The sequence below is a fragment of the Equus caballus genome, chromosome 5 (assembly GCF_041296265.1).
Source record: "Equus caballus isolate H_3958 breed thoroughbred chromosome 5, TB-T2T, whole genome shotgun sequence".
Lineage (NCBI taxonomy): Eukaryota > Metazoa > Chordata > Mammalia > Perissodactyla > Equidae > Equus > Equus caballus.
The window spans coordinates 2,320,766-2,344,633 of NC_091688.1; the positions used below are offsets into that span (position 1 = coordinate 2,320,766).

At 51.4% G+C, this 23,868-nt stretch overlaps 1 protein-coding gene and 1 pseudogene across 5 annotated transcripts in view; one reads left to right on the forward strand and one right to left on the reverse strand.

The window, feature by feature from the left end:
- RAB7B (RAB7B, member RAS oncogene family) overlaps positions 1-23,868 on the reverse strand; it is a 27,525-nt gene continuing 3,657 nt past the window's right edge. Inside the window, exons 2-6 of one of the 5 annotated variants that reach the window (XM_005609599.4) lie at positions 18,669-18,737; positions 18,007-18,133; positions 17,092-17,307; positions 10,182-10,307; positions 1-433 (exon numbers count right to left, since the gene is read on the reverse strand). In XM_005609599.4, coding sequence (XP_005609656.1) covers positions 353-433; positions 10,182-10,307; positions 17,092-17,307; positions 18,007-18,133; positions 18,669-18,721 — 603 coding nt within the window. In that variant the 5' untranslated portion in view covers positions 18,722-18,737 and the 3' untranslated portion in view covers positions 1-352. Of the gene's footprint in view, positions 434-4,924; positions 5,555-5,831; positions 9,129-10,181; positions 10,308-17,091; positions 17,308-18,006; positions 18,134-18,668; positions 18,738-23,868 lie in introns of those variants that run through there. The other 4 variants (XM_023640429.2, XM_001490878.5, XM_023640427.2 and 1 more) reach the window with 4 other exon arrangements.
- The window catches only part of LOC100629681 (large ribosomal subunit protein eL39-like), a 2,511-nt pseudogene continuing 443 nt past the window's right edge, over positions 21,801-23,868 (forward strand).

Below are 23,868 nucleotides of genomic sequence, written 5' to 3' on the forward strand. Positions count from 1 at the left end.
TACTCATGGTCTTCTTTTATCATTATATCATCCTTGTGAAGTAAGAGAGAAATAATTATTGCCCCCATTTTACAGGGGAGAAAACTGAGGCCAGAAATGATACTGGATCAAGATCACACAAAGTCTTGGTTAAGATGAGCTGGCTTCAGGGGCCGTGGCCAAGTGGTTAAGTTCGCATGCTGTGCTTCCGCAGGCCAGGGTTTCACTGGTTCGGATCCTGGGCATGGATGTGGCACCGCTCATCAGGCCACGCTGAGGTGGCACCCCACATGCCACAACCAGAAGGACCCGCAACTAAAAATATACAACTATGTACGGGGGGCTTTGGGGAGAAAAAGGAAAAATAAAATCTTTAAAAAAAAAAAGATGATCTGACTTCAAATTTACGACGCTGTCCATGATTCCACAGGTCATTCCCTCCCCGAGATCCAGCCTGAAACAGGAAAAAGAAAAAAAATTCAGATCAGAGACCGGCAGAGAGTCTCAGCAGGTCTAAAAATATCAGTCGCTCCTATTTTCAGGGTTTGGAAATCCACTGAAATTTCTTCTGTCATGGGCTGTTGTTGTATATAAGACAAATGTTGCTGAGACCTCAAGGTCAAGGGACACTCCTACAGATTCAGGAGTGACAGATCCGAGGCTGCAAGTGTCTCGGAGCTCCCCGCCGACAAGGGCCTCTCCTCCCAAAGAGCAGCTGGCCTCCCAGCAGCTGTTGCGGGCCAGCACTGCCCCAGGGGCCACGGGGGCCAGGGCCGCGTGGGTCCTGCGGGCAGCGATCTGTGGTCCAGTCTGGAGAGTGGCTGCAGGCCCTTCCTGGGGCTAAGCTTGCCAGTTGCCTGCTTCCAGAGTCTCTGGGTGGGTGTGAGAATTATATTTCAAGTTTTGTTTCAAGCGACCGCAATGCTAAGCAGACGTTGTGAGTCCCAGAGGTCCCCCAGGGGAGGGGATGTGGAGGCAAGAACAGAATGAATGAGTTCACTTGTTGGCTCACCCATTCATTCCTTCAGGTCGCATTTATTTTACCCTTAGCCTAACAGGGATGCCAGAGTTCTACTCCTTTATTCACAAATAGATTTAAAACCAACACCCCTGCCGCTGTTCCTGACCCCATACCAACCACCGTGTATTGAGCATCTACCACGAGTGAGGCACAGACATAACCAGGACCCTTCAAGGTCAGCATTATTACTCCCCCGACCCGGGAGACAGTGGACGCTCTGAGAGGCTGGGTGACATGCCCATGGTCACACAGCTATGGAAGATAGTCAGATCTCAAACTCAGGCGGCGCTGACGCCAAAGCTCAGGCTGTGGTTGACAGTTTCAACTTTGGCTGTTTGAGTCACCGTGTGACAAAAATCTGAGATGCAAAGTGTAATAACAAAATGACTCTGTGCCCCACAACCCAGCTGGAGGCACAGACACTCCCAACGTTGCCCGCTCGCCTGTGCGTCTGGCCCCTGTTGCATTCCCCTGCCTCCCCCACCCTGAGTCCCCTTCAGGGTGAACGCTGTCTAAATTTTGAGTTCATTATTCCCTTGTTTGTAGGTATTTTGGTTGCTTTCTGTTGTTTTAACCGGTGCATTTGTGATAAATATGTGTGAGGATAAGCCGTTTAGTTCTGCTTGGTTTTGAACTTGGTGTAAATGGCACACAGTGTATCTTCTTCCGTGGCTTGCTGCCTTCCACATGCTTCCGATTCACCCACTGATGTGTGTGGCTTTAGTGTATTCACTTCCACTGCTGTGAAATGCCATTGTTGGAATATACCACGTTTTATTTACCCAATTTCCTGTAGAAGGATGTCTAGATCATTTCAGTTCCTTCTTCTTCTTCTTTTTTTTTTTTTTTTGCTATTACAAACCATAGTACAAAAAATTCTTGACCACGTCCTCTGGTGCTCACCAGCCAAGGCTGCACATGTGCAGGGGTGGAATTCAGGGTCCTAGGGCCTGTGTGTGGTGCCTTTTACTCAGTAGAGCCAAGAAAACAATTGTACCAGTTTACTTTGGAGCCTAGAAGCTAGAGCAGAGTCTTTTCAGGGGTCGTGTTAAGTTTAGAAAAGGGGGCTCCAGGGTGTTAACTAACTGGTAAGCCCTGAGATTAACCTTGGGAAATAGTGTTCCCTAAGTGTAGTCATTCACATAGCAGCGCACAGACTTGATAGTTTACCTCCGGAGCTGAGCCTCCAAGGCTGGAAACACTTGCTCAGTTATTGACCAACATCCCAGGAGACGGGATCCTCCTACGGGACACAGGGGAACCAAGAAACCTTGACGTGATCGTCCCACACCTGGGAGACTTGGCATCTTGGCCAGAGCACGTGGGCCTGGGGGATTTCTTAGGTGTGTGTCCTTCCCGGCGGATGGAACGGCATCTGTCAGCCCTGGATTCAGGCTGTGGGTGTAACTGATGGGAGGCGGCTAGGGCCTGATTGGAGTTCTGCCACTCTCCCCACATGTTCTTCCTTCCACCAATATTCATCTTCCTTCTTTTAAATTTTTGATTAAAAATTTTGATTAAAATACTGAAAGAGTTCAAAATTCAAAATATAAAATCATACAAACAAAAGTCTTGCCCCCGCTCCTGACTCCCACGTGCCTGGTCCTTTCTCTGAAAGATAACCACTTTTATTAATTTCTTATTCATCCTTCTGAAGTTTTCTTTATGTACAAGCAAACATGAATATAAAGTCTAATTTAAGCCTCCGACTATAGAAAAGATAGCACACTATATCCACAATGCTGCCTGTTCACTTAACAATGAGTCTTCGATATCTATTCCATGTCATTACCCAGAACATTTCGCCATCGTTTATTTTCATAGCTGTGTGGTATTCTATCGTATTCCACAATATTTGTTCATCATCTATTATGCACCAATCTCTATGCTGAGTGCTGGGGTGAAAACGATGAGTCAAAACAGGCCCTGCCTTCAGGGAGTACAGGCTCAGGGTGAACAGACCAACAGCTATGATAAAGAGTGGCAGGTGCATTCCTTCCAAAAATATTTATTGAGTCCCAGCCACTCGTCAGGCGTTGCTCTGGGCCCAGGGGAGACGATGGTGAATAAACCGATGAAAATTTCTGCCCTGTGGTGCTCCCAGCCTAGGGGAGGAGCTGTAGGGGCAGCTGGCCAGCCCTGACCTGGTCTGGCATCAGGGAAGCCTTACTGGAGGAAACGATGATGTTTTAGCTGATCGCTAACAGCTAAGGAGGAATTAGCCAGGGGAAGAGCCAGAGAGGGGCCAGTGTTCCCCACAGAGGTCCCCCGCTGGCCAGCAGGAGGTGAGAGGTGTCCCCGGTGCTGAGAGAGGTTCCTACGTTGGGAGCACTGGGGGAGGCACAGGCAGTGGCCCACGACAGAAGGCCCTGTGGACCACAGAGGGACTTTGTCCTTGTGGACAGCACTGGGATGGCTGCCATGTGGAGTGTCTAGGAAAGGGACAAAAGGGCAGGCAGGAGGCCTGTGGGAGGGGGAGCGTGGTCTAGGCAAGGCCTGCAGGTCGGCGGACCCAGGTGGGGCAGGGGCGGCAGAGAAGGGACTGGATTCAAGAGAATGGTGCAGTGCTGTTGACTGGACTTGTGGGACATGAAGCGGAGGGAGAGGAGGCCTCATGCCTGGAACGCGGGCAAGCGCCCCCCGCGGGCTGTTCTGGGCTCCCCCCTAGCGTGTCATGATGCCTGCCCGGGCCCAGTGCCCCTGCACCCCTTGCAGTTGTTGTGACCTCCTCCTGTGTCAGGAGCCAATGGTAACCGTTCTGCCCTGCAACATGCTAGTCCCTACCTGCTCTCCACCACACCACACACACATCACACCACACACACACACGCCACACCACACACACACGCCACACACACACCACTCACATATACACCACATTGCACACACACCACTCACACACACCACACACACACATACACCACACCACACCACACACATCCCCCCACACACACCACTCACACACATGCCACACCATACCCCCCCACACCACTCATGTCACATCACATGCACACACACGCAACACCACTCATACACACACACCACACACATGCCACACCACACACATACCCCCCCACACACCACTCACACACATGCCACACCATACCCCCCACACCACTCATGTCACACCACACGCACACACACACACACCACTCACATACACACCACACCACACACACACCCCCACGCCACTCACGTCACACCACACACACACACCACTCACACACATGTCACACCACTCACACACACTTCACCACACACACACCACATGACACACGGAGCACATGACACACACACCACATGATGCACCACATGCACACACGACACACATTCACCACACCACTCACATGCACACACACCACACACATACCACATGCACACCCACACACCACACCACACACACCACACCCCCCCACACACACCACACCCCCCCACACGCACCACTCACATAGACACACACACACATACCACACATCATTCACACACACCACATGTACCACACACCACACACACGCACACCCCACACACGTAGACACACATTGCACCACACATGCAAACACACATGCGAACACTCCCTACCTCACAGAGTCCTGGTACTTGAACTAAACGTCCTGCCTAACCTGGTCCTTGCACCCCACCCCCAGCACACATCCTAGAGGGAGCCCCCAGGTGTGCACGCAGCATACATGTCCTCGTGTCCAGAGCCTACTGTCACAGCTGGGCCTGCCGTGCTTGGCCATTAGTTTTGGGTGTCACTGTTAGCATGGCTGTGTTCTGTGGCCACTACTGGACTGTGCACTCCTGGGAGCAAGACCACATTGTGGTGCCTGCCATGTCCCTGACTCTGCTGGGATTGGCTGTGGCGTGGATGGGGCAGTGAGGAAACCTCTGCCGAGAGGGAGCAAACAGCAGAAAAAGCTGGCATTTCCCCAAAACCCGCTGGGCAGTTGGGCCGGCCCAGGTTTATTTGGTGATATGATTTGCTTCTGCTCTTTTCCCAAGCCCCAAGGGCGTGTGCCACCCAGAGCCCTGGGCTGGATCGTCTCCGTTGTCCATCAGCAGCCTGGAGCTGGCCTTCCGCGCCTGGCTGTGGTGGAAGAGCAGCCTGGGCCAGAGCCGACTTGCCAGTCCAGGTCCTCTTCTCTGAAGGGATGGCTGCCCCACCCCCATCCAGACCCCACATGCTGCCTCCCTCTCCAGTACCTGCCCCACTGGTGGGTACGGGGGCCAGTCTCGGACTCAGGAGTGGGGTGCGGGGTGGGGAGTGGGGGCAGCCTGCAGTTTGTCAGCTCAGCTCCCGCTGCCCAGGGGACTGGTCGGCACATCCCCTAGTTGTGATAGGAGGGATGCTGTGGGCCTTCAGGCTCCCACTCTCCACCCCCACGTGGGACATTCTGTTCTGGCTCCTGACTCTGGGGAAGATGAAAAATGCGTGGTTTGGGCCTGGCGTTGAATCTCCACGTGGCTCTTGCAAAGGCAGATCTTTTCATTTCAGGCTGCAGTGTGTCTGCTGTCCAAGTGGGCCTGGCAGGCGCTCTATCATCCTGGAGGGCACTGAAAACATAGAAGCCATACTCAGGGTGGCTTCACAGGTGTGCGCAGCCTGTACTCAGAAGGACCCCGTGCTTGGTTTAATGATCCATTGTCACTGTTCTGAAATTCTTAATAATTTTTGAACAAGGGGCTGGGTATTTGCATCTTGTTCTGGGCCCCGCCAGTTATATGTCTGGTCCTGTTTTAGTTTTTGTTGTCTTTCCCTTAGAATCTTTTGAATTTTGAACTACAGAGACACGGGTTTTTTCCCCTTTTAAATCAATAACTAACTACCATGAAGGATAAAAACAAAGAAGGTCACATTTATTACTTGTTGCCCACATTTGGAAACGGCCTGTGCGCCCATGACAGTGCACAAGCTGCTGTGCACACACCCACACCCCACACGTCCAGCCACAGTCCTGCCGACTCCCAGGAGAGCCCGCGGGATGTGGAGAAGGTCGCCCCACGAAGCACGTGGAGCCGAAGCGCGCTCGGGCCGCCTGCTCCTGTGCCAGGTCTGTGCTGCTGCCCAGGACGAGCCAGTTCTTCCACAGCTGGGGGTGGGGAGAAGGGGCTCCCCAACGCCCTCGTTAACCCCCGACTCCCCTCGCTCGAGGTGGATCTTCAGAGTCAGATGACACTGGGAAGTCATTAGCCAACATGCCCAGCCCTGCTCGGAGCCCAGGGAAAGACACTTCCGTGTAGACAAGAGGCTTCTGTGGTGGCTGTGGGAGACGCTGGGAGGTCACCTTGCAGCCCCCTTCACATTGGACCCTACCTATGCTGTCTGTAGCTGGAAGAAAAAGATATGGCCTTAGACTCTGCAGGAACAGAGAATCCAGGAGCTCTCCAGGCCCACATTCTAGTATTGGTCACCCATTAGGAGTTCTTGTCTGAGTCATTGATGCCACAGTTTTTCTTACTAGGCTTAAGAAGTTGAGATTCTCCTGCCCCTCAGATCTGGAAGCACTGAACACGCCCAGAACCTGCTAACAAGCTCTGAGCATCAGCACAAGAAAGCTTAGCAGCTTCTTCTAGCGTCCGTGGAGCAGCCCCTCTCAGCTCAGCCTGGGAGAGGACCCCTGCTGCCCTCTGGTGGCCAGTGGGCAGAGGCTCAAGGAGCCATCCAGGAGGCAGGTTCCCTTTGCCTGTCGCTGGGACAGTGGCTTTGAGGCGTCAGGTAAAGGAGTGCCTTTTCCTGTTCCTGGAACACAGCACGCTTGTCCTCGCCCCAGGGCCTTGTGCTCCCTCTCTCTGGAATGCTCTTCATCTGGATCTCAGGTGGCAGCCAGCTTCTCAGTCTCTAGCCATCAGGCCAAATGTCACCTCCTCAGGGAAGCCCTCCTGGACCACTTCGTCTGAAACAGCACCCAAACCTAGCCCCTGTCCTCTATCCCATTACCTTGTTTCACTTTGTTCAAGCCTTACCTGCTATTTGAGAATATCTATTTAAATTCTGTTTGTTGTCCCTCTCTCTCTCGCCACAATGTTGGGTCAAGGAGCAGTCAATGTTGTCTGTCTCACCTGTCACTGAATCTCAGTGCATCATACATGGTGGATACTCAAAAATACTTGTTGAAGGAATAAATATGTGCATATCAACACGAGAAAATGAGATTTAAGTGGAGCTTCTGGTCCCCAAGACCGCACTGATGTGGGCAGGGCACACACCACCCCATTTGACAGATGAGCAAGCTGAGGCTCAGAGAGGTTTACAGGTGTTGCCGGAGTGCCCAGCGAGGAAGAATAAACCAGGCCCCACTTCTTTTCCTGGCTCCCTCAGTCCTATTCTCTGGAGGGGCCGAGGGGCGTCCCAGCCTGAACAGCTGCTGCTGGGGGTTGAGGCAGGCCCCCACGTGGGCTCCAGACCCTCACTTCCTGGTCCTGGTACTGAGGGAGGCTGAGCTGCACCCTTGTCCAAAGCTGTGCCGTGGCTCTGGAAGGGTGTGGGGGCCTGGGTGAGGAAGGCCAGTCCACAGGATGATAGCACAGACCTCCGGAGACAAGCCTGTCTGCAGAGATGCGCGTTCCCGAGCAGGAGTGTATTTGGGGAGGGCTGGAGCCAGCGAGGGAGCTGGGACTCCTCCAGGGCGCGGCTCTGGCTGTGACCTTCTGGGTTTCATCTGGACCTCTGAGGGCCCAGCTGTCCTCACTACAATCAGCCTGAGGCAGACGCTGCCTCTGATTCTGGGCCCAGCACAGAGCGAGGATGTCAAGGGGCCAGTACAGAGCGAGGGCGTCAAGGGCCATGCAGCGGGGCCCGGGCCTCCTGGCTGAGCTCGGGCAGGCGGTGTGGCTGGTGGGGGCCTGAGGGGACCAGGCCAGGGCAGGCTCTGTCTGGAAGGTCAGCAGCATCTACTCTGGGACTGGTCTTCTGGTGAGAGCTTGATGGAGTCTGTGAGGTAATTCTCTAAGATGCTTTGATACTGGAGGAGGAAGAGAGAAGTCAGCGTTCACATCCTCAGGGGCAAAAAGCACGCCACCCTCTGTTTCTCAATGGCCAGTGGTTGTTCTGCTTTCTGTTCCCTCCCTGCTGTGCTGTTGGGGACGTGAGGCCCAGAAAGGGGAGCACTGGTCTTCCCCACTCTCCCTCTTCCTTTCCTCCTCCTCCAGCCTCTTCCAGGAGCCCAGAGTGTTGGGGGCTGGGTGAGGGCCTAGGTCTCCTGGTCTCCAACCCTGACCCACAACTTTCCATTCTCCAGGGGCACAAGTGAGGTGACGTTTGCCCTTAGCAGAGATGATGACAGCCCGCTCCTCATTTCTGCTGGAGAGCTCTCCCCGCAAACATCCCCACACCCCAGCCTTCTCTCACCATGACCACCTCCCGTCCCCACCCCACCCAGAACCTGGAGAGGCCCAGTCAGTCGTCGTCCTTCCACGTCCAGGGATCACGCCCTACCGTAGACTCAGGGCTTCTGCTGAGCCTTTTTGCCTCTCTGGCCACCCTCCCAACTCTCCAGTCCCAACAAGGTCCAGGGAGGGCTCCTTCCCGGTCTGACAAGCCTCTCCCTGCCCAGCTGGCCACTTCTCACCTGGGACCCACCCGCCTGGTTCAGGGGGAAGGATGGGGCGGAGGAGGGGGTGCTTCCTCCAGGAGGTGGGCTTTGCGTGCTCAAGGGTCTCTTCTTAAGGGGATCCCCTCTCTTTGGTCTGCCACGGCTCTCTGCAGTCACCAAGCTCCCAGCACTCATGTTCCTCCCACAGCTGGCGCCGTGTGTGTGCGAGTGAGTGAGCAAGCAGGTGTGCCCTCACTCTGCCTAGTGGCTCCTGATACATTGGCGTGGACCTGAGTGGGGCACAGCCTCCTGTATGGCGGGTGAAACCGTGCCTGGTGGTCCGTCTCAAGTGCCGCTGAGGGGACAACGTCCAGGACAGCAGCCATGCCTTCTCTGATTTTGTCTCCTCCATGGCACCCGGGCTCTGGCTGGGCACCCAGCTGGTGAATGTCACCCAAACCCTTCATGCCTAAGACCCTGGACCTCAGGAGGTGGCGTGAGGCCCCAGCTGCTGCATCCTGGTGATCCTGGCCCATTGCTTCAGACCTGACCCAGGGTGCTCCCACTGTAGAGGACACAGTCCTGCCCCGAGGTGCCTGAGAAGAAAAAACGAGGCGAGTCTCCTTATCCCCGGCAGTGCTCAGGCCTGGCATGCGGGCTAGTCTACACAGCCCTGGACATCACAGTCCTCTGACCGGCCCCTTCTGCTGTGCACAGGGCCCTCTCTCCACTGAGCTAATCGTCATTAGAGTCCTGACATTTCTGACCCCCCAGGGAGGGACAAGGAAGAGCAGAGCATCACCATTTAAGTCCCTTTTCACACCACCTGGTCTCCCCCTCCCTGCGAGCCAGGCAGATTTTGAAAGGATTCTCCTATTCTTTGGTTCTTTCTGGGTCCCACTCTTACCGTGAAAGCCAAGGGGTCCTTGACTGGGGTCGGGAGCTTTCCTAATGTCTTAGGGACTCTCTTCCGAGTTTCCAAACCCCACATCAGACCGACTTTAAAACCCTGCTCCTGCCTCCAGGCAGCCTTCCCTGAGCTTCCTCCCCGCCCCGCAGTGTGAGCTGTGCACCCCTGCTCTGGGCCCCTCACCACGTCCGTCCCCAGTTACCATACCGCAACAACTCCTGTGCCTCTGTCTCCCTCACGAAGGCGAGGGGCCCGGAACGTCTGACACACTCAGCACACGCTTGTTGAATGCTCACACCAAGGGGTTGACATTGACCCGTCTCTGACTGGAGGATGTCAGCTGCTCCTGCAGGCTTGATTACCCCGCTTGGACAAGTGCTGGGCACCAATGGGCCTCTCTCCCACCAAAGAGGAGTGACCTAGAGCATCACTTCTCAAACCCTTGCTAAACGACAATCTCCAGGGGAGTACAGGTTGGGATTTTTTAGAAACTCCACAAATGATTTTGATAATCGGCCAGATGGAGGGACTGCCGACCGCGTGCTGTCCGGTCTCTTTCTGCCTCTGGCATTCTGTGCTTCCAGGACTGGACTACTGCTGAGCCCGGTCAGCAACCAACTAAGACGACGAGCTGTGCTGCTGCTGCCCCACCCGCGTCCCCACCTGTGCCCAATATGTTCTTTTCTGGAAGCTCCTGAGTTCCCCCATCCTAGGGTGCAGCCCTCCTGGTGCTACTTACCCTCGACAGAGCCCGACTGGCCAGCATCTCGAAGGCTTGTACCACGTTAATGTCGTTCTTGGCACTGACTTCAAAATAGGGAATATCCTTCTCTTTACACCAGCCTCGGGCTACCTCCTGTGGCACCTGAACGAGGGGAAGAGATAATCACTGTTCCTCTAGCATCATCCTCACCGTCCCCACCATCACGTCCCCACCATCATTACCACCTCACAGCCCCATCCTCCCCACCACCACTCCCTTTTATTGAGAAGCTTCTATGTGTCTGTAACTTTACACGTTATTTTTTTAACATAAATCTATGAGGTGGTTATTGTTAGCTCCATTTTACAGATGAGGAAACTGAGGACTAGAGAATTAACAAATTTGCTCCGAGCGTACGGGGCGGAGCAGGATTTGAACACAGGCCCAGCAGAACTAGAGCCCGCTGCAGGATGCTCCATTCTTAAGGTCTCCACCGGGAGCTTCCTCCTGCCAGTGGCTCCATCCTCAGTGCCCTCAAAGGGAGATGGATGTGATGCACACGAGCCAGGGAGGGAGGACTGCCTTCCCCTGAGCTGGCTCACCAGGCCCACGCCCAGGGGGCCTGCTGCTGGGCGAAGACTCAGGTCCCTGCTAAGCTTTCTTTCCCAGGGTAGAATCCTAGGCACACTTGACAGGCTCCTACCATGGGCCAGGTACTGTGTTAGACATCTGATCATATTAACTCATTTAATCCTCTTAATTACCCTGTGAGACTCGTCTTATTGGCTCCACTTTGTAGATAAGAACACTGAGGCTCAGAGAGATTCAGCAACTGGCCTCAGATCACACAGCTGAGAAAAGCAGAGCTCGGATGCGGCCCGAGCTCAGGGCTCGCATGGCGCCTGAGTTGTCCCCTGCAGGGCGCTGCCAAGGGGCGGTGCTGCTTTTCTGTCTCTCCCACTGCACTGTAGCTTCCTCGAGCTCATGGTCAGGACCCTTTCAGCTCTTGGCCTGGCACCGTGAGCCACTCAGTACAAGCTGAGCGAATGGATATGTCTCTACCCAGTGCAAATGGCCCATCGCAGTTGAGCATGTTGGGTTAGGAAATGTTCCGGCAGCCCTGTGGGTTACTTCCAAAGACAGTACCATGAGTTTAATGCCTGACTGATTATTTCAGGGTGGGGGAAATGACCGCATATTGAACATTGGCTGTGCCTGATGGTTTATAACCCTTATTTCATTTCATTCAAGGGAGCCAAGGTCTTTCTCATGGAGAAAGGACCATTCTGCCGCTCTCCCAGAACAGTGCAGCCAGGGGGAGATCAGAGACTGTCCTTTGTCACTCCTGCAGGTTCTAGGAGTGTCTATCTCACTGGGATTAAAGAAACCATAGCTGTCCCCTCTCTCTTTGGCCCTTGCTTCCCTGGCCACAGGAGTGAGAGCAGGGCCTAGGGGCTCATGGCTCTCCTTCACAATGCCATTGTCCACAATGCTGTTGTCCATCAGCATCGCTCTGGCATTGTGAGGCTCGCTACCTAAGACTGGAGGATGGAGGTTGAGGTCAGCTAAGCAGCCTGCCCTTTGGGGAGCCCAGACGACACCTCCACCTCCCACGCCAGGCTCTGCCTGGTCAGTCTCCTAGGAGTTCTTGAACTTGAGCAGAGTGGGGAGAAACCCCAGGCTCTGGTCTTGGCCTCTCATCTCTAAGATGCTCCAGCCTCTGTGAGGAGGAGCCCCAGAATCGGTCAGGGCTGCTCCCTTCTGTGGAGCGTAGATGCCTAAGACCTAGTGAGCAACCTAGAAGCCTCACAGCTCGGGGAAAACACTGAACTATTTGGAGGAAGAATCAAGGATGGCTGCTGCTTATTATTGTTCTCACTAGCAACACGCAAGTAAGTAAGCACGAGAAATTAACACGCTACACCTGGAAGGCATCTTAGGAACGCAAAGGGCTTTGTATCTTTTGAAGTCCTTGAGCGCAAGGACTGAACTTACACTTCTTATAGCTCCATCTTTCTTTACATCCTACTCCCCCCCCCCCAGCCCCCACCTCCCACCAGGTGATGAGCATTTTACTGGGCACGTCACTGGTGCTCAGAAGTTGCAGTAAAAATTGAAACGAAGTGAAAAGAAGTTAAGTGCCTCTACTTCTCCAGGAGGCAGGGAGAGTCTTTATATTTCATGGCATGAGAAGCAGAAGCCTGGTTGGTGCCCAAGGTCATCCAGCAGCAGAGCTAGGCAGACAAGCACGCAGCCACAGCCCGCTGATCTTGGCTGGCCCTCTCTCCCACCGGAGAGTGCCCGGTTATGACAGGCATTTATCTCACTTCCTCTGGCTCTTTCTCAGTCCGGCTTATACAGAATGATTAAGTACACTCCAAAATTTCAGTTGAGATTACGTTGCAAATTCACATTCTTTTTCTAGCCCCGTCTCCTCTCCCACTCAGCCTCAGGAAGCTGCCCTGGAAAGAAAGCCGCCCAGACAGCACCTTTCGCTTTTCTCTTCCAACTTTCGTTACAGTTTGGTGATTGCTTAAGTCACTTCATTTTTTATCTATAAAATAACAGTTATCTATAACTTAGAAATAAACTCAGGGTGTGGTACCTGAGGACGTGGGAAGTATGAACATTTTGAAAGGGTTATTTCCATTAACTTGCTTTTGGCTGACCACATACTATTAACATTTTATTTTTCCTGTTACAGTTTTGCTTATTCATCAGAGGCCAATTGTTTGACAAAATCAGTCCAGTTTGCAAAGTTTTATTTCTGATTCTTTTTCATCTTATATGCATTTAAAATAATCCATAATATGTGTTAAAATTAACCTGTCAAATACATCTTAAACCACTGTGAAAAATAACAAAGAATATTTTCAGAAAACATAATCCTGATGAGATGAATCAGTGGTAAGTCAGAAATGCCTACCTGAGCATAGAGCAAAGAATTCACATCCTAGTGAGTAAATTCCTTGTAGCATAGATGCTAGCAGCATAGATTTTCTAATAAACTAATATTTTTTCAATATTACCTTCTGTAGAAGGAGTAAGGATTTTCAAAAAAAATCTAAGCCAGTAATTTCTTTAAAAATTATCCTGTTGATAACATATTTTTAAAATTGTGGTAAAATATATGTAAACATAAACTTACCATTTAAACTATATTTAAGCGTACACATCAGTGGCGTTAGGACGTTCTCATTATTGTGTAACTCTCACCACCACTCATCTCCAGAACTTTTTCATCATCCCATATCTGGCATATATGTTTTAAATATTCATTTTCTTTTTACTAAGTGGGAAAGGCCCCCGTGTCTGCCCAGCCCATGCCTGGGAGATGAGAAGGAGGGTAATAATTCCTTCCCTTTGTTAATCTTGTCGTGTGCTTTATAGGCATCATTTCCTGACTCCTCAAGCAAGTGTGTCTAGTCTTCATTTCACAGACGTTGAAGCTGGAACTGGCCCAAGGACACACAACCAGCTTGAATTGAATGAGCCCGGAGAAGGTGCTCCTTCAGCTGGCCCTCAGCCCTCATCCACTCAACCCTGTGCAAATGAGACCGTGCCTCCCGGCCCCCCTCTCAGCTAGCCTGCCCCGCCGCCCACAGCACCCTTTGCTTGCTCCTGCCAAAGGCAGGACGTTTGAGGAGGCCGCCTCCTAGCCTCATCTCTTGGCTCTGTGGTCCTGGGTCTGTGCCTGAAGTCCCTCTGCTGTGCCCACTCCCACTTCCTCCTCTCCGCTTCCCTATCCTCATTCCATTATTGCTCAGCACTTCCTCGCCTCTGGTTCCTCCTCTCCACCTCCCTGCAAACCCTTCCCTGGGCCTACCTGTGAAAATTGAAGCTGCCCTCGTCCTCCCCAATCTAGGATCTTCTCTCGCCTCCCTGTCTTGGTTGAACCCTGGCTTTTCCTGGAGTCACCGTCCCCTTGTCGCCCTCTCCAGTGGGGGTCATTTCCGTGCCCTACTCACCACAGATCCCATGGTGGGGTTGGGCTTGCCTGGGGCTTCACTGCTTCTTTCAAACCTTTATTCTTCCTCTCTCTGTAGAACAAAGCTCATCCCCCTGAGGCTTGGATGGGACCCCCTGGCCCCTTGGAGTCGTCACCTGCACGTCCCATCCTGCCAGGCCCCTCTTCATTCCCTGAACACTGGCGATCTGGTGAGCCTTCCTGTCCGCCTCAACTTGTAGCCTCCACCTCTCACGATAGCCTCGCGGTTCCTTCTCCTCCAACAGAATTCACTTCTCTCCACTTCCGCCTCTTCTTCCCAGGCCCGACCCAGGACCTCCGGGAAATATTAACTCCGTCTCCCATTCTGTGACTCAGTCTCCTTTCCCTTCCACTCTCTCATGCCCTCACTCCTTCTGCCCTCTCTTCAACCTCTGACACGGCCGCCCCTGGCCCTCTGGCCCTCTCCTGTCTCTCTTCTTTCCGTCATGGTCGCTCAGAGCCCTCACAGCTCTATTTTTCAGCTACTCTTGTCTGGGAAAACCTTAGTCCCAGGTCCCTCGTGTCTGGCTTTTATCCCATGCACAGCTGTTGAAGAAAAACACAACATAGACCCCACCTCAAACTCCCAGTCTCCTCCTCCAGCCGAGCCCTTAGTGTCACCCACCGTCCTCGTCTTTGTCCTTGATGACCTCCTTCACCTGTTTCTCTCCAGAGAAACTGGCAAAGCTTCGCCATGATTCTGGAGACTCCTACTTGGTTCCCTCCCTCCTCTCTCTCAGCAGAAGACGTTGCCTCTGATTTCACGGAGAAAGAGTCAGACTCTCAGTCTTGGACTCCCTCAGCTGCCCTCCCCACAGCCTACAGATGTACGAAGCAAGGTGTGAACATGAAAGTGTGGCCGAGGCACCACAATTTGATGGATGTCAGATGTGAAGTTGGTTGGGAGACAGACCACCCCTGGGACCTGGCACGTTTCCAAAGGTTCGTGACTGAGAATCTGTTAGATGACTCCAAAACCCACAGCATGGATGTGAAAGGATTGAAAAGGAAGATGAGAAAGGATTTCTCCAGAGACAGTTGTGTTGTGGGTATACCCTCCACAAGGAGGAGGATGGGTAAGGCCTCATCTGTAGCCAAAATAGGGCTTCAAGGAGGCCACTTGGAAAGCTTAACGTATGACCTCGGAGTGTGTTGGCTACAGTGGGTTGGTGTCTGCCTTGTCTCTGAGGGGAGGGATCTAAGTCAGAGAGCGAGCAGGCCGCATGGGGCACTAATTGTCCTGTCCCCACAGTGGAGCCCAAGGGCACCGTGTGCCTTGTGAAGGAGATGTGGCCTCCATAGAGAGCTAGCCAGCCTGGAGCTGTTGTAAATTCCATCAGGAGGACTGCCTGCAGGAGGAGGTTACCCGAATGGGGTGGAAGATGGCTGAAAAAGAGGAGTCGTGGAGAGACAGGAGGAAAATGCAGGACCTTGTCATGGGAGGTACAGTTACATGTTCCCAGTGGAGGTTTCTTAAGGACCCAAGGAGGAACCCATGGAAGAGACAGCTGGAAACACCTGCTGGGCCCAGAGAGCACAAACCATCTTATGCCAATACCAGTCAGATAAGCATTCTCCTGTCCTCCTGACCTGCCTCTCCTGGCTTCATTCCTGGCAAAGACTGAAACCAGAATTGTCCAGAGAAGGAGAGGAAGTATGGACATGCAAAGTTGGCAAAGAGATGCAAGGACACACTCCCCTCCTGGAACACAGTGTTCTCACCTATAGCTGGCCCCGATGCGAAAAAGAAAGGGGGACACCTTGCCTTTGAATGAACTGAGGACTTCGATTGTCATCTGAGATTGGATATTTGTAATTAGAGATTGACACTAAGTTTACAACCTAAAGTCACCACACAATTGATGACGCCTAGCTCTCTATTTCCAGCACGGACTTCTCCGTGGAAGTTTCATTCTTATGTGCTCTAAAGCCTACTGGTCATCTCCAATTAGTCGTTCTATAAGCTCCTCAAACTCGGCATGTCCAAACCAGACTCCTCTCTTTCTCTCTGTCCAGGAGGCCCTTCCTCATGTAGGTGTGGCTTAGTCGGAAGCATTATCACCCATCCATCCATCCACCCATCCACCTCCATCCATGGTTCCAAGTGATGCCTCAGTTCTCCTATTACTTTTCTCTATTTTAATCATTGTGAAAACGTAGTTCAAATATGATGACTCAGTTCCCTATTTGTTTTCTCTGTTTGAAACACTAAGACAACCTTGTTTATATGGCTCTTTTTGGTGTCATTTTGGCATTGCTTGGCACAAGAGCATCTTTTGTGCCACTTCTGTTAAGTCCACCTCTATTCTTTTCTCATTAGTAGGCAATGATGCAAAGAGCTTTCCTTGATGTCCCTGCAACGGTAAACACCCACACAAGTGGGGTCGCTGCAGCCATGGAGCAGACCAGCTGCCAAGAGGTTAGCCAGTTGATCCAGAATATGCTTAAGCTAATAAAAAAAATATATTACTACTTTCTCAGAGAACTTTCAGATTCAAGAAGTTATCCCTGCAGACCCTCTGCCTGGCCCTGGGTAGAAATATCGTTCTACAGGTTGATTCAAATTCCACTCGCTTACCTCCGACGCCTTAATTCTTCCACTCTCTGTCCGTAGACAAAATCGCCTTCAGTTCTCAGCTTACATCATGCTACTTCTTGCCTTTCTCATGCTGTTTCTTCAGCCTGGAACCTTCCTCCCTCAGGAAGCCCTTTCTGTATTCTGGGCTTAAGTAGATGACCTTTCACTGTGGTCCCCAAATATCCAATGTATATGTCTATTGTTGCATTTACCATAGCGTATCATACTTGTCTTTTAAAGTGTCTGTATCCACTACTAGATTGTGAAATTCTTAAGGTAAGGACGTTGCCTGATTCAGCTCTATGTGTGGGACCTTACGCAGTGCCTGGCGTAGAGTCAGTACTCACATAATGTCTGGTGAATGAGTGAATGAATGGTACCTGCCGGTCTGCCAGATCGATCTTGTTGCCCAGCACCACCATGGGGTAGGACTGCTCCATTGGAATGGTTTTGGCCAGAACATCACCCCGCCAGGTATCCAGGGCTTCAAAGGACTCCAGGTCGGTGACATCGAAAGCCAGAATGCAGCCATCGGAGCCTTTGTAGAATGTGGACACCATGGAGCGGAACCGCTCCTGTCCGCCTGTGTCCCAGATCTGAAGGGGAAGAGCAGCCACCACAGGGGGCTGTGATGAGTGGCTGGAGGTAGGCCTAAATAGGTCACATCAAGTCAAAACTTCCTTTTTTGGGTAGGGAGCAGACAGCCCTGGCACAGGTGCATGTGGTCATTTCATATACAGGCACCTTGACCCTGTCGGCCACGTACACTACAGTGTCTTTGCCGTTTGCCATTTAGTGTCCCAAGAGAACTTCCACATCCGAGCTCTCATTCTTCCCCTGGGTCATCGGGACAGGCATTGTTATTCCCACCTGAGAGATTTGGACCTTGGAGTGACTTGCCCAAGGCTACTTGCCAAGTTTTCCAGGGAACCTCAGGTTAAGAGTGGGGTCTCCCAACTCCTGGATTAGCACTCCTTCTAGGTCAGGGATCAGCAAATTTTTCTGTAAAGGGCCAATAGTAAATATTTTAGGCTTTGCCAATCATACTGTCTGTTGCAACTACTCAATTCTGTTGTTGTAATGGGAAAGCAGCCATAGACCAAAAGAAACAAATGAACATGGCTGTGTTCCAATAAAACTTTATTTATAAAAGCAGGTGGTGGGCCAGATTTGGCCCATGAGTTGAAGTTTGTTGATCTCTGCTCTAGATCATTCTAGCTCCTGGTGCACACTGCTGTTTGAGTGGGGTGATTTCCAGGTACGTATGTTGATAAGGGAAAGGGAGGGCTGCTCACCTGTAGCTTCAAAGTTGTGTCATCCAGTACGATGATCTTGGAGAGAATGCTGGCCCCCAGCGTGGTCTGGTAGTCCTCGTAAAATGTCTTGTGCACATATTGGTGGAGGAGGGAGGTCTTTCCTACCCTGAGGAAAAGAACCCAGACACGTGAACACACATGTACAAACACACACATCCAAACCATTCTCAAAATCCTGCCACGCCCCCCTGGCCACCATCTCTCCCTGAGCTTCTGAATTTCTAACGTTTGCAGTTCAAGGACCACACTTTGAATAGCGAGGGCCTAGGGAATGGACTCTAGAGCAGGAAGCAGTCAAAGGGGCAGGGAGACTCGCAGAGGCTGAGTGCCCCACAGCGAGGGTCGGGTATTTTCTGTCTGTAGCAGGAGGTGGCAGGGCAGATAGACACTAAGCAGCTTGCCTAATTCACACAACTGGTCACTATGGAGTTACTGCAGAGCTGGGACCAGAAACCAGGGAGCCTGACGCTCAGCCTCTTTCACCCATCTGAACACCCTTCCTTAGGGTGGGATGCCACTCTGGTGCCACTCTGAATCAGAAGGGGACCCATGGCAGGCGGGAACACATCCAGGAGGTCTCACTACCCTTTGGTATGGGGCTGCTTCCCAACTCCCAGACCTCTGAGCTGAGCTAGGCTTACCCCAGGGCTCCAATGATGATGAGCTTCAGGTCCACCTTCTTCCGGGGATTCATGGAGGGGCTTCAGAGCCTGTAGGGAAACAGAAGTCATCCACATGCTGGCCAGAGTCCTCTGTAGCCATTGTCACTGAGGCTGGCCTCTACTTTCCCCTCCTTGATGTGCAATTCACTGCCCTGGGCCAAGGATTTGGATGGGGTTGTTCTCCAAAAAAGACGGATGACTCAGCAACCCTTACACACCCTCCCCCTCACTTCCCCTGGGGGCCTCTCCAAGGGTGGAAGGGTGGTGGCTCCACGGGACGGGCACATCTCTCACCCTTCAGCTCTACCAGCCCTGCTCTTAGAGGCAGCCAGGAGCGCCAAGAAGGCTGGATGGGATTGAACAGAGGCGTCACAGACAGTCAAGCCTGGAGCCAGGGATGGAGGGCAGCGTGGGAAGAGGAGATGGGGCCAGGACAAGGGGTCCATTGTCAGGACTGCCTGAGAGGCTTTGGATGGAAGAGCGCCCCTCCCCCCTGCCCGAGGTGTTGCTGCAATCGCAGAATCAAAGGCTCTTCTCTAATGCAGCTGGTGGGGTTGTAATTGGTACATGTTTCTGGAAAGCTACTTGGCAGCAAGTACTGAGAGCCTTAAAAATATTCCTGCCCTTCACTTCTAGGAATTTGTCCTAAGGAAATAATCTGAAATTCGGGCAAAGACTCTCGTTCAAGAATGTTCTACACAGTATTATTTACAAACGTCCAACAATAAAGAAGTGGCTAGGGGCTGGCCCTGTGGCCGAGTGGTTAAGTCTGTGCGCTCCGCTGCAGGCGGCCCAGTGTTTCATTGGTTCGAACCCTGGGCACGGACATGGCACTGCTCATCGGGCCACGCTGGGGCAGCGTCCCACATGCCACAACTGGAGGGACCCACAACGAAGAATATACAACTATGTACTGCGGGGCTTTGGGGAGAAAAAGGAAAAAATAAAATTAATAAAAAAAAAATAAAGAAGTGGCTAAATAAATCATGGCACACAATGCATTATTAAGTAGTCATTAAAATGGAATTTTGGAGCATAATATAACAACGTGGGGAAGTGCTTATGCCATAGGATCTAAATGAAAACAGAAGGCACTGAACCGTGCGTACAATAGTACCCCAAAGTTTAAAACGAGTTCCTACTTGCAGAGAAAATGGTTTAGAGAGAAATATATAAAAAATTTAATTGGTTAATTCTGGGTGGTAGGAAATTACATGATTTTAATGTTGTTCTCTATCCTTTTTAGTGTGTTCCAAGTTTTTTACAACAAACATGTCAAATGTGTTGTTCCTGTAAGAGAAAAATATGTATATATTTTATATATACACATATGTAAATTATATATATGTTTATTTATTTTTTAATAAGATAAAACAAAACTGTTGCAGGGGACTGTGCTTCCCTGGCTGTTTGGTTCCACCCTACGTGCACACATAGGTGTACACTATTCCCAACTCCTGGGTCTTCATTACTTGGATGTGCTAGGCATACTGGGGAAACTGACCCTGCCTGGCTGGGGTGCCAAAAGTTGGCCAGCTTGTGTTGCCCCTGGTACTCGGGAAAGTCTCAAAATTGGATGTCCTGAGGCCATGGTTCTAGTTCTTACTTTGCTACTGTGTGACCTTGGGCCAGTTACCTCCCCTCTCTGCATCTGGACTTTCCAACTAGAGAATGAGCCAGTTGGGACCCAAAGACTCAAGGTCCCTTCTGGTAGGAAAATGCTCTATCTGGAGCTGCAACTCAGTGGGCCACAAGAGCTTTGCCTGGGGTGCCTAGTTTGTGAAAAGTTAAAATAGAAGACCCCCAGAGGCCTCGGGTTGTTTGTGTCCCTCCATGAGCCGTGTCCTGGACCAAAGGTGATCTGAGGCTTTGCTCAGAGCTGCTTTCCCAGGAGCCAGGTTGGTGGCACTGGACCTTCTGCTGTAACCGAGGAGTGCTGGGTTGGCATGGTGGGCGACAGCTCTTCTTAATGGTCCATGCATTCATTCAACAAATGCCTACATGTCCACTGCATGCAAAGCCCTGCACTTGACACTGGGAGGAGCACAAAGACAAAGCAAATAGGAACTCACCTTGGGGAGTTATCAGGGGAGAAGGGATGGGGGCTGGGTGATTACACTGGAGAGAAAGTGTAACGTGTCCCTCAAGGGGCACAGGGAAAGTCTTGAGGGAATTCAGGGAATCAGGGCCAAGCCAGCAATCGAACTGGGCCCAGAAGAGATGAGACATATGGTTGGAGGTGGTATTTCAGAGGGAGGGAATGAATGGGTCAAAGCCCTGGGAACAGGTGAGTGGAGAAGGTGGACGGTTTCCTTCAGGGGAGGGCGAGGTAAAGGGAGTGGAGGCAGGAAGGCCTGGAGAGGGAGCGAGATTAAGACGGGTCATGAATATCCGACTAAGGATTCATTAATTCACTCATTCACTGATTCAGCAAACATTTCCTATGCTCCAGGCATGCAGTGGAAGAGAATTCAGGATATTAACTGACATTGGCATTTTGTAATGGATGTTGCTCCCCACAAGGAAACCAGCCAAGGGAGAGGTGGCTCAGAAGCTCCTGAAAGGGACGGGTCTCTAAGCGTGAGTTGCCGCTCTGGAAGCGGGGAGGGAGCACTGGTGAGCTCTGTCCTAAAGGTTTTGGCACCACGTGCTGACTCAGCTTCAGAAACCAACACAGAGCCTTCGAAAGGGAGTCAGAACAGAACGGGAGGCAGATGTAAGAAAGGAACTGGCAGTGGCCGAGCCCCAGCAGGGGCTGCCCTGCACGCTCTGTAGAGCTTAGGGAATCCTCCTAAGAGCCCTAAGAGACGAGTACAGCTGAGATTCAGAGGAGCCAAGCACTCGTAACTCGTCCAGTCCACGCAGGCACTACGTGGACCAGCTGGCGTTTGAATCCAGGGCCAGAGAGGGCTCCTCTGCACCATGTTGCCTCTGACCTCCTGAGGTGACAAAGTTTGAAGCCACAGAATCTAGGGCACTGGGCTCAGTTTGGGGGAGCCCAGCAAAACTCTGGCAAGAGTTGGAGGAGAGTGAGAGAAAGGCAAAGTGCGGAAAGGTACAGTGGGAGCCAGAGACCGGGGCTGCTGAACTGGAGCTGTTGCTTGAGGACCGATGGCGGGGCCGGGACGGGGTGAGCTGAGGCGGAGGGGGGCGTGCTCCCACGCTGTGAGAGGGCCATGCTGCCTGTCAGACGGCCACACTGCCGGCGGCTCATACCGTGAGCTCGTGCTTATTTGCCTGGCATAGTGCCGAGCTCTGCAAATATGTGAATAAACAATATGCATATCTTTCTGAGCTTAAATGTATGAATACATTATTATAATACATTTAATACGTATCATACATTATCATAATAGATTTACTGGCACAGATTAAGGGCCGAAGAAGTGTTAGCTATTTTAGCACTACTGTTAGCACACAAAAAATAGCACGTGGGGTTGATACTATTATTCTCTCTACTCTCCCACTGAAGAAGGACGTTTAGAGAAGTTAAGTAATTCATCTCTAAAGTCACAGCCGGTTAAGTGGTAGAGGCTGGATATGAATCCAGGCCTAATTTCAGAGACCACACTGTCAACCGCTAGCTTCTACTGCCTCCCGCAAACCTGGAGTGAGGCTCACGCACCCTGCGGCTCGGTGCCCCGTCAGAGAGGCTGGGGGCTGGGTGGTGCGGGGCGGGGGTGTGGCACGGTGCAGCAGGGCTGGAGGGCGGTAAAGGGGAAGCTTTTGCGTGGGAGATAGGAAGTGTGTGTGTTATGTATAACAGACATCCACTATGTGTAAAGTACTCCATGGATCAAGACAACATACAACACAAAAATGGGCAAAGAATATGGGAATATGAGTAAGTAGCCAGTGGAAGTCTTATAAATGGTTAGTAGTAAGCTTTGAAAAGATGCTCAAACTTACTAACTTTTAAGGACGTGCAAAATTTAAAAATACCTTTTTTTAACCCACAAGAGTAGCAAAAATTAAAAAGAGTGATGATAATATTTAGTGTTGACAAGCACGTAGAGGAAACACTCTTGTATGTTGTTGATAGAGTATGATTTGGCACAGTCTTTCCTGGAGGGCAATTTGACAATATCAAAGCTTGATATGCACATAGCCTAGGTTCTAATTCTAGAGATCTATCCTACAGAAATACACATACTCTCAAACACACATTTGTAGAAAGAGGATGGCAGGAGAGCATCGTTGTAACCGGGAGGTTCATCAGTAAGAGACTCTACATAAATTATGATCCATTCATACTCTGGAATACCAAGTCGTTTTAAAAAGAGAGAAGTAATGAAGTGGAAAGATGTGATGATAATTTAGGTAAAAAAATGAATATCACTGAACATTGTGTATGGTATGATCCCAGTTATATAAAAACAAACAACCCTATGTGTGTGCCTAATGGCTAATATATTTATGCTTGTCCTGCAAACACACGAGAAAGCTATGGATAGATACACACTAATGATTCCCACGAGGCGGTGAAAGGTAGACTAGGGGCCAGGAAACATTGTTTGACTTTATATATCTTGTGTTAAAATTTGTTACACAACCCTAAGCCGTAATTAAAAAACATCAAATAAAGACGTAACATTTCTTTAAAAAGAGCGCGTGGATGGATGGCAGCCCAAGGTCATCTGAGTGTGACTTCCTGACAGGACAAATCACTTCCGTGTCTGCGGCAGGAGAGGGAGGCTGGTTGCATGGAGTGATCATGAGTTTTGGAGTCAGAGCTCTCATCGCAGCTGTACGCATTCGTAACCTTGGGTGAGTTACTTAATTAACCTTGCTGAGTCTGTTCCTGCATGAGTAGAATGGACATCGTGGCCGCAGCTTATTTTGCAGGGTAGCATGCCTCGTGTTCTTACAGCACAACAGGCTCCCCAAATTGGGGAAGACCCAGTTAAATGGTTAACCACGTGGGGCGGAGGAGCGGAGACCTGCTCTGTAGTGCTTGCTCCTCTCTGTGGTGTGAACAGACACTCCCTCTGTGGCTGATTTCCACCCATCAGTGTGGAGCTGGCTCCAGCAGACTATAGCAAGGGCTTCAACGGCCCTCTAGCCCAATCCCCCCCAGTGCTTGAGCCGTTGCCACCACAGTCATGGAAAAATGAAGCCAGACTTGCCTCCACAGAGCTTCTTCCCTCTACAGGGGGTAGATTTCTCCTGGGGGTCCACA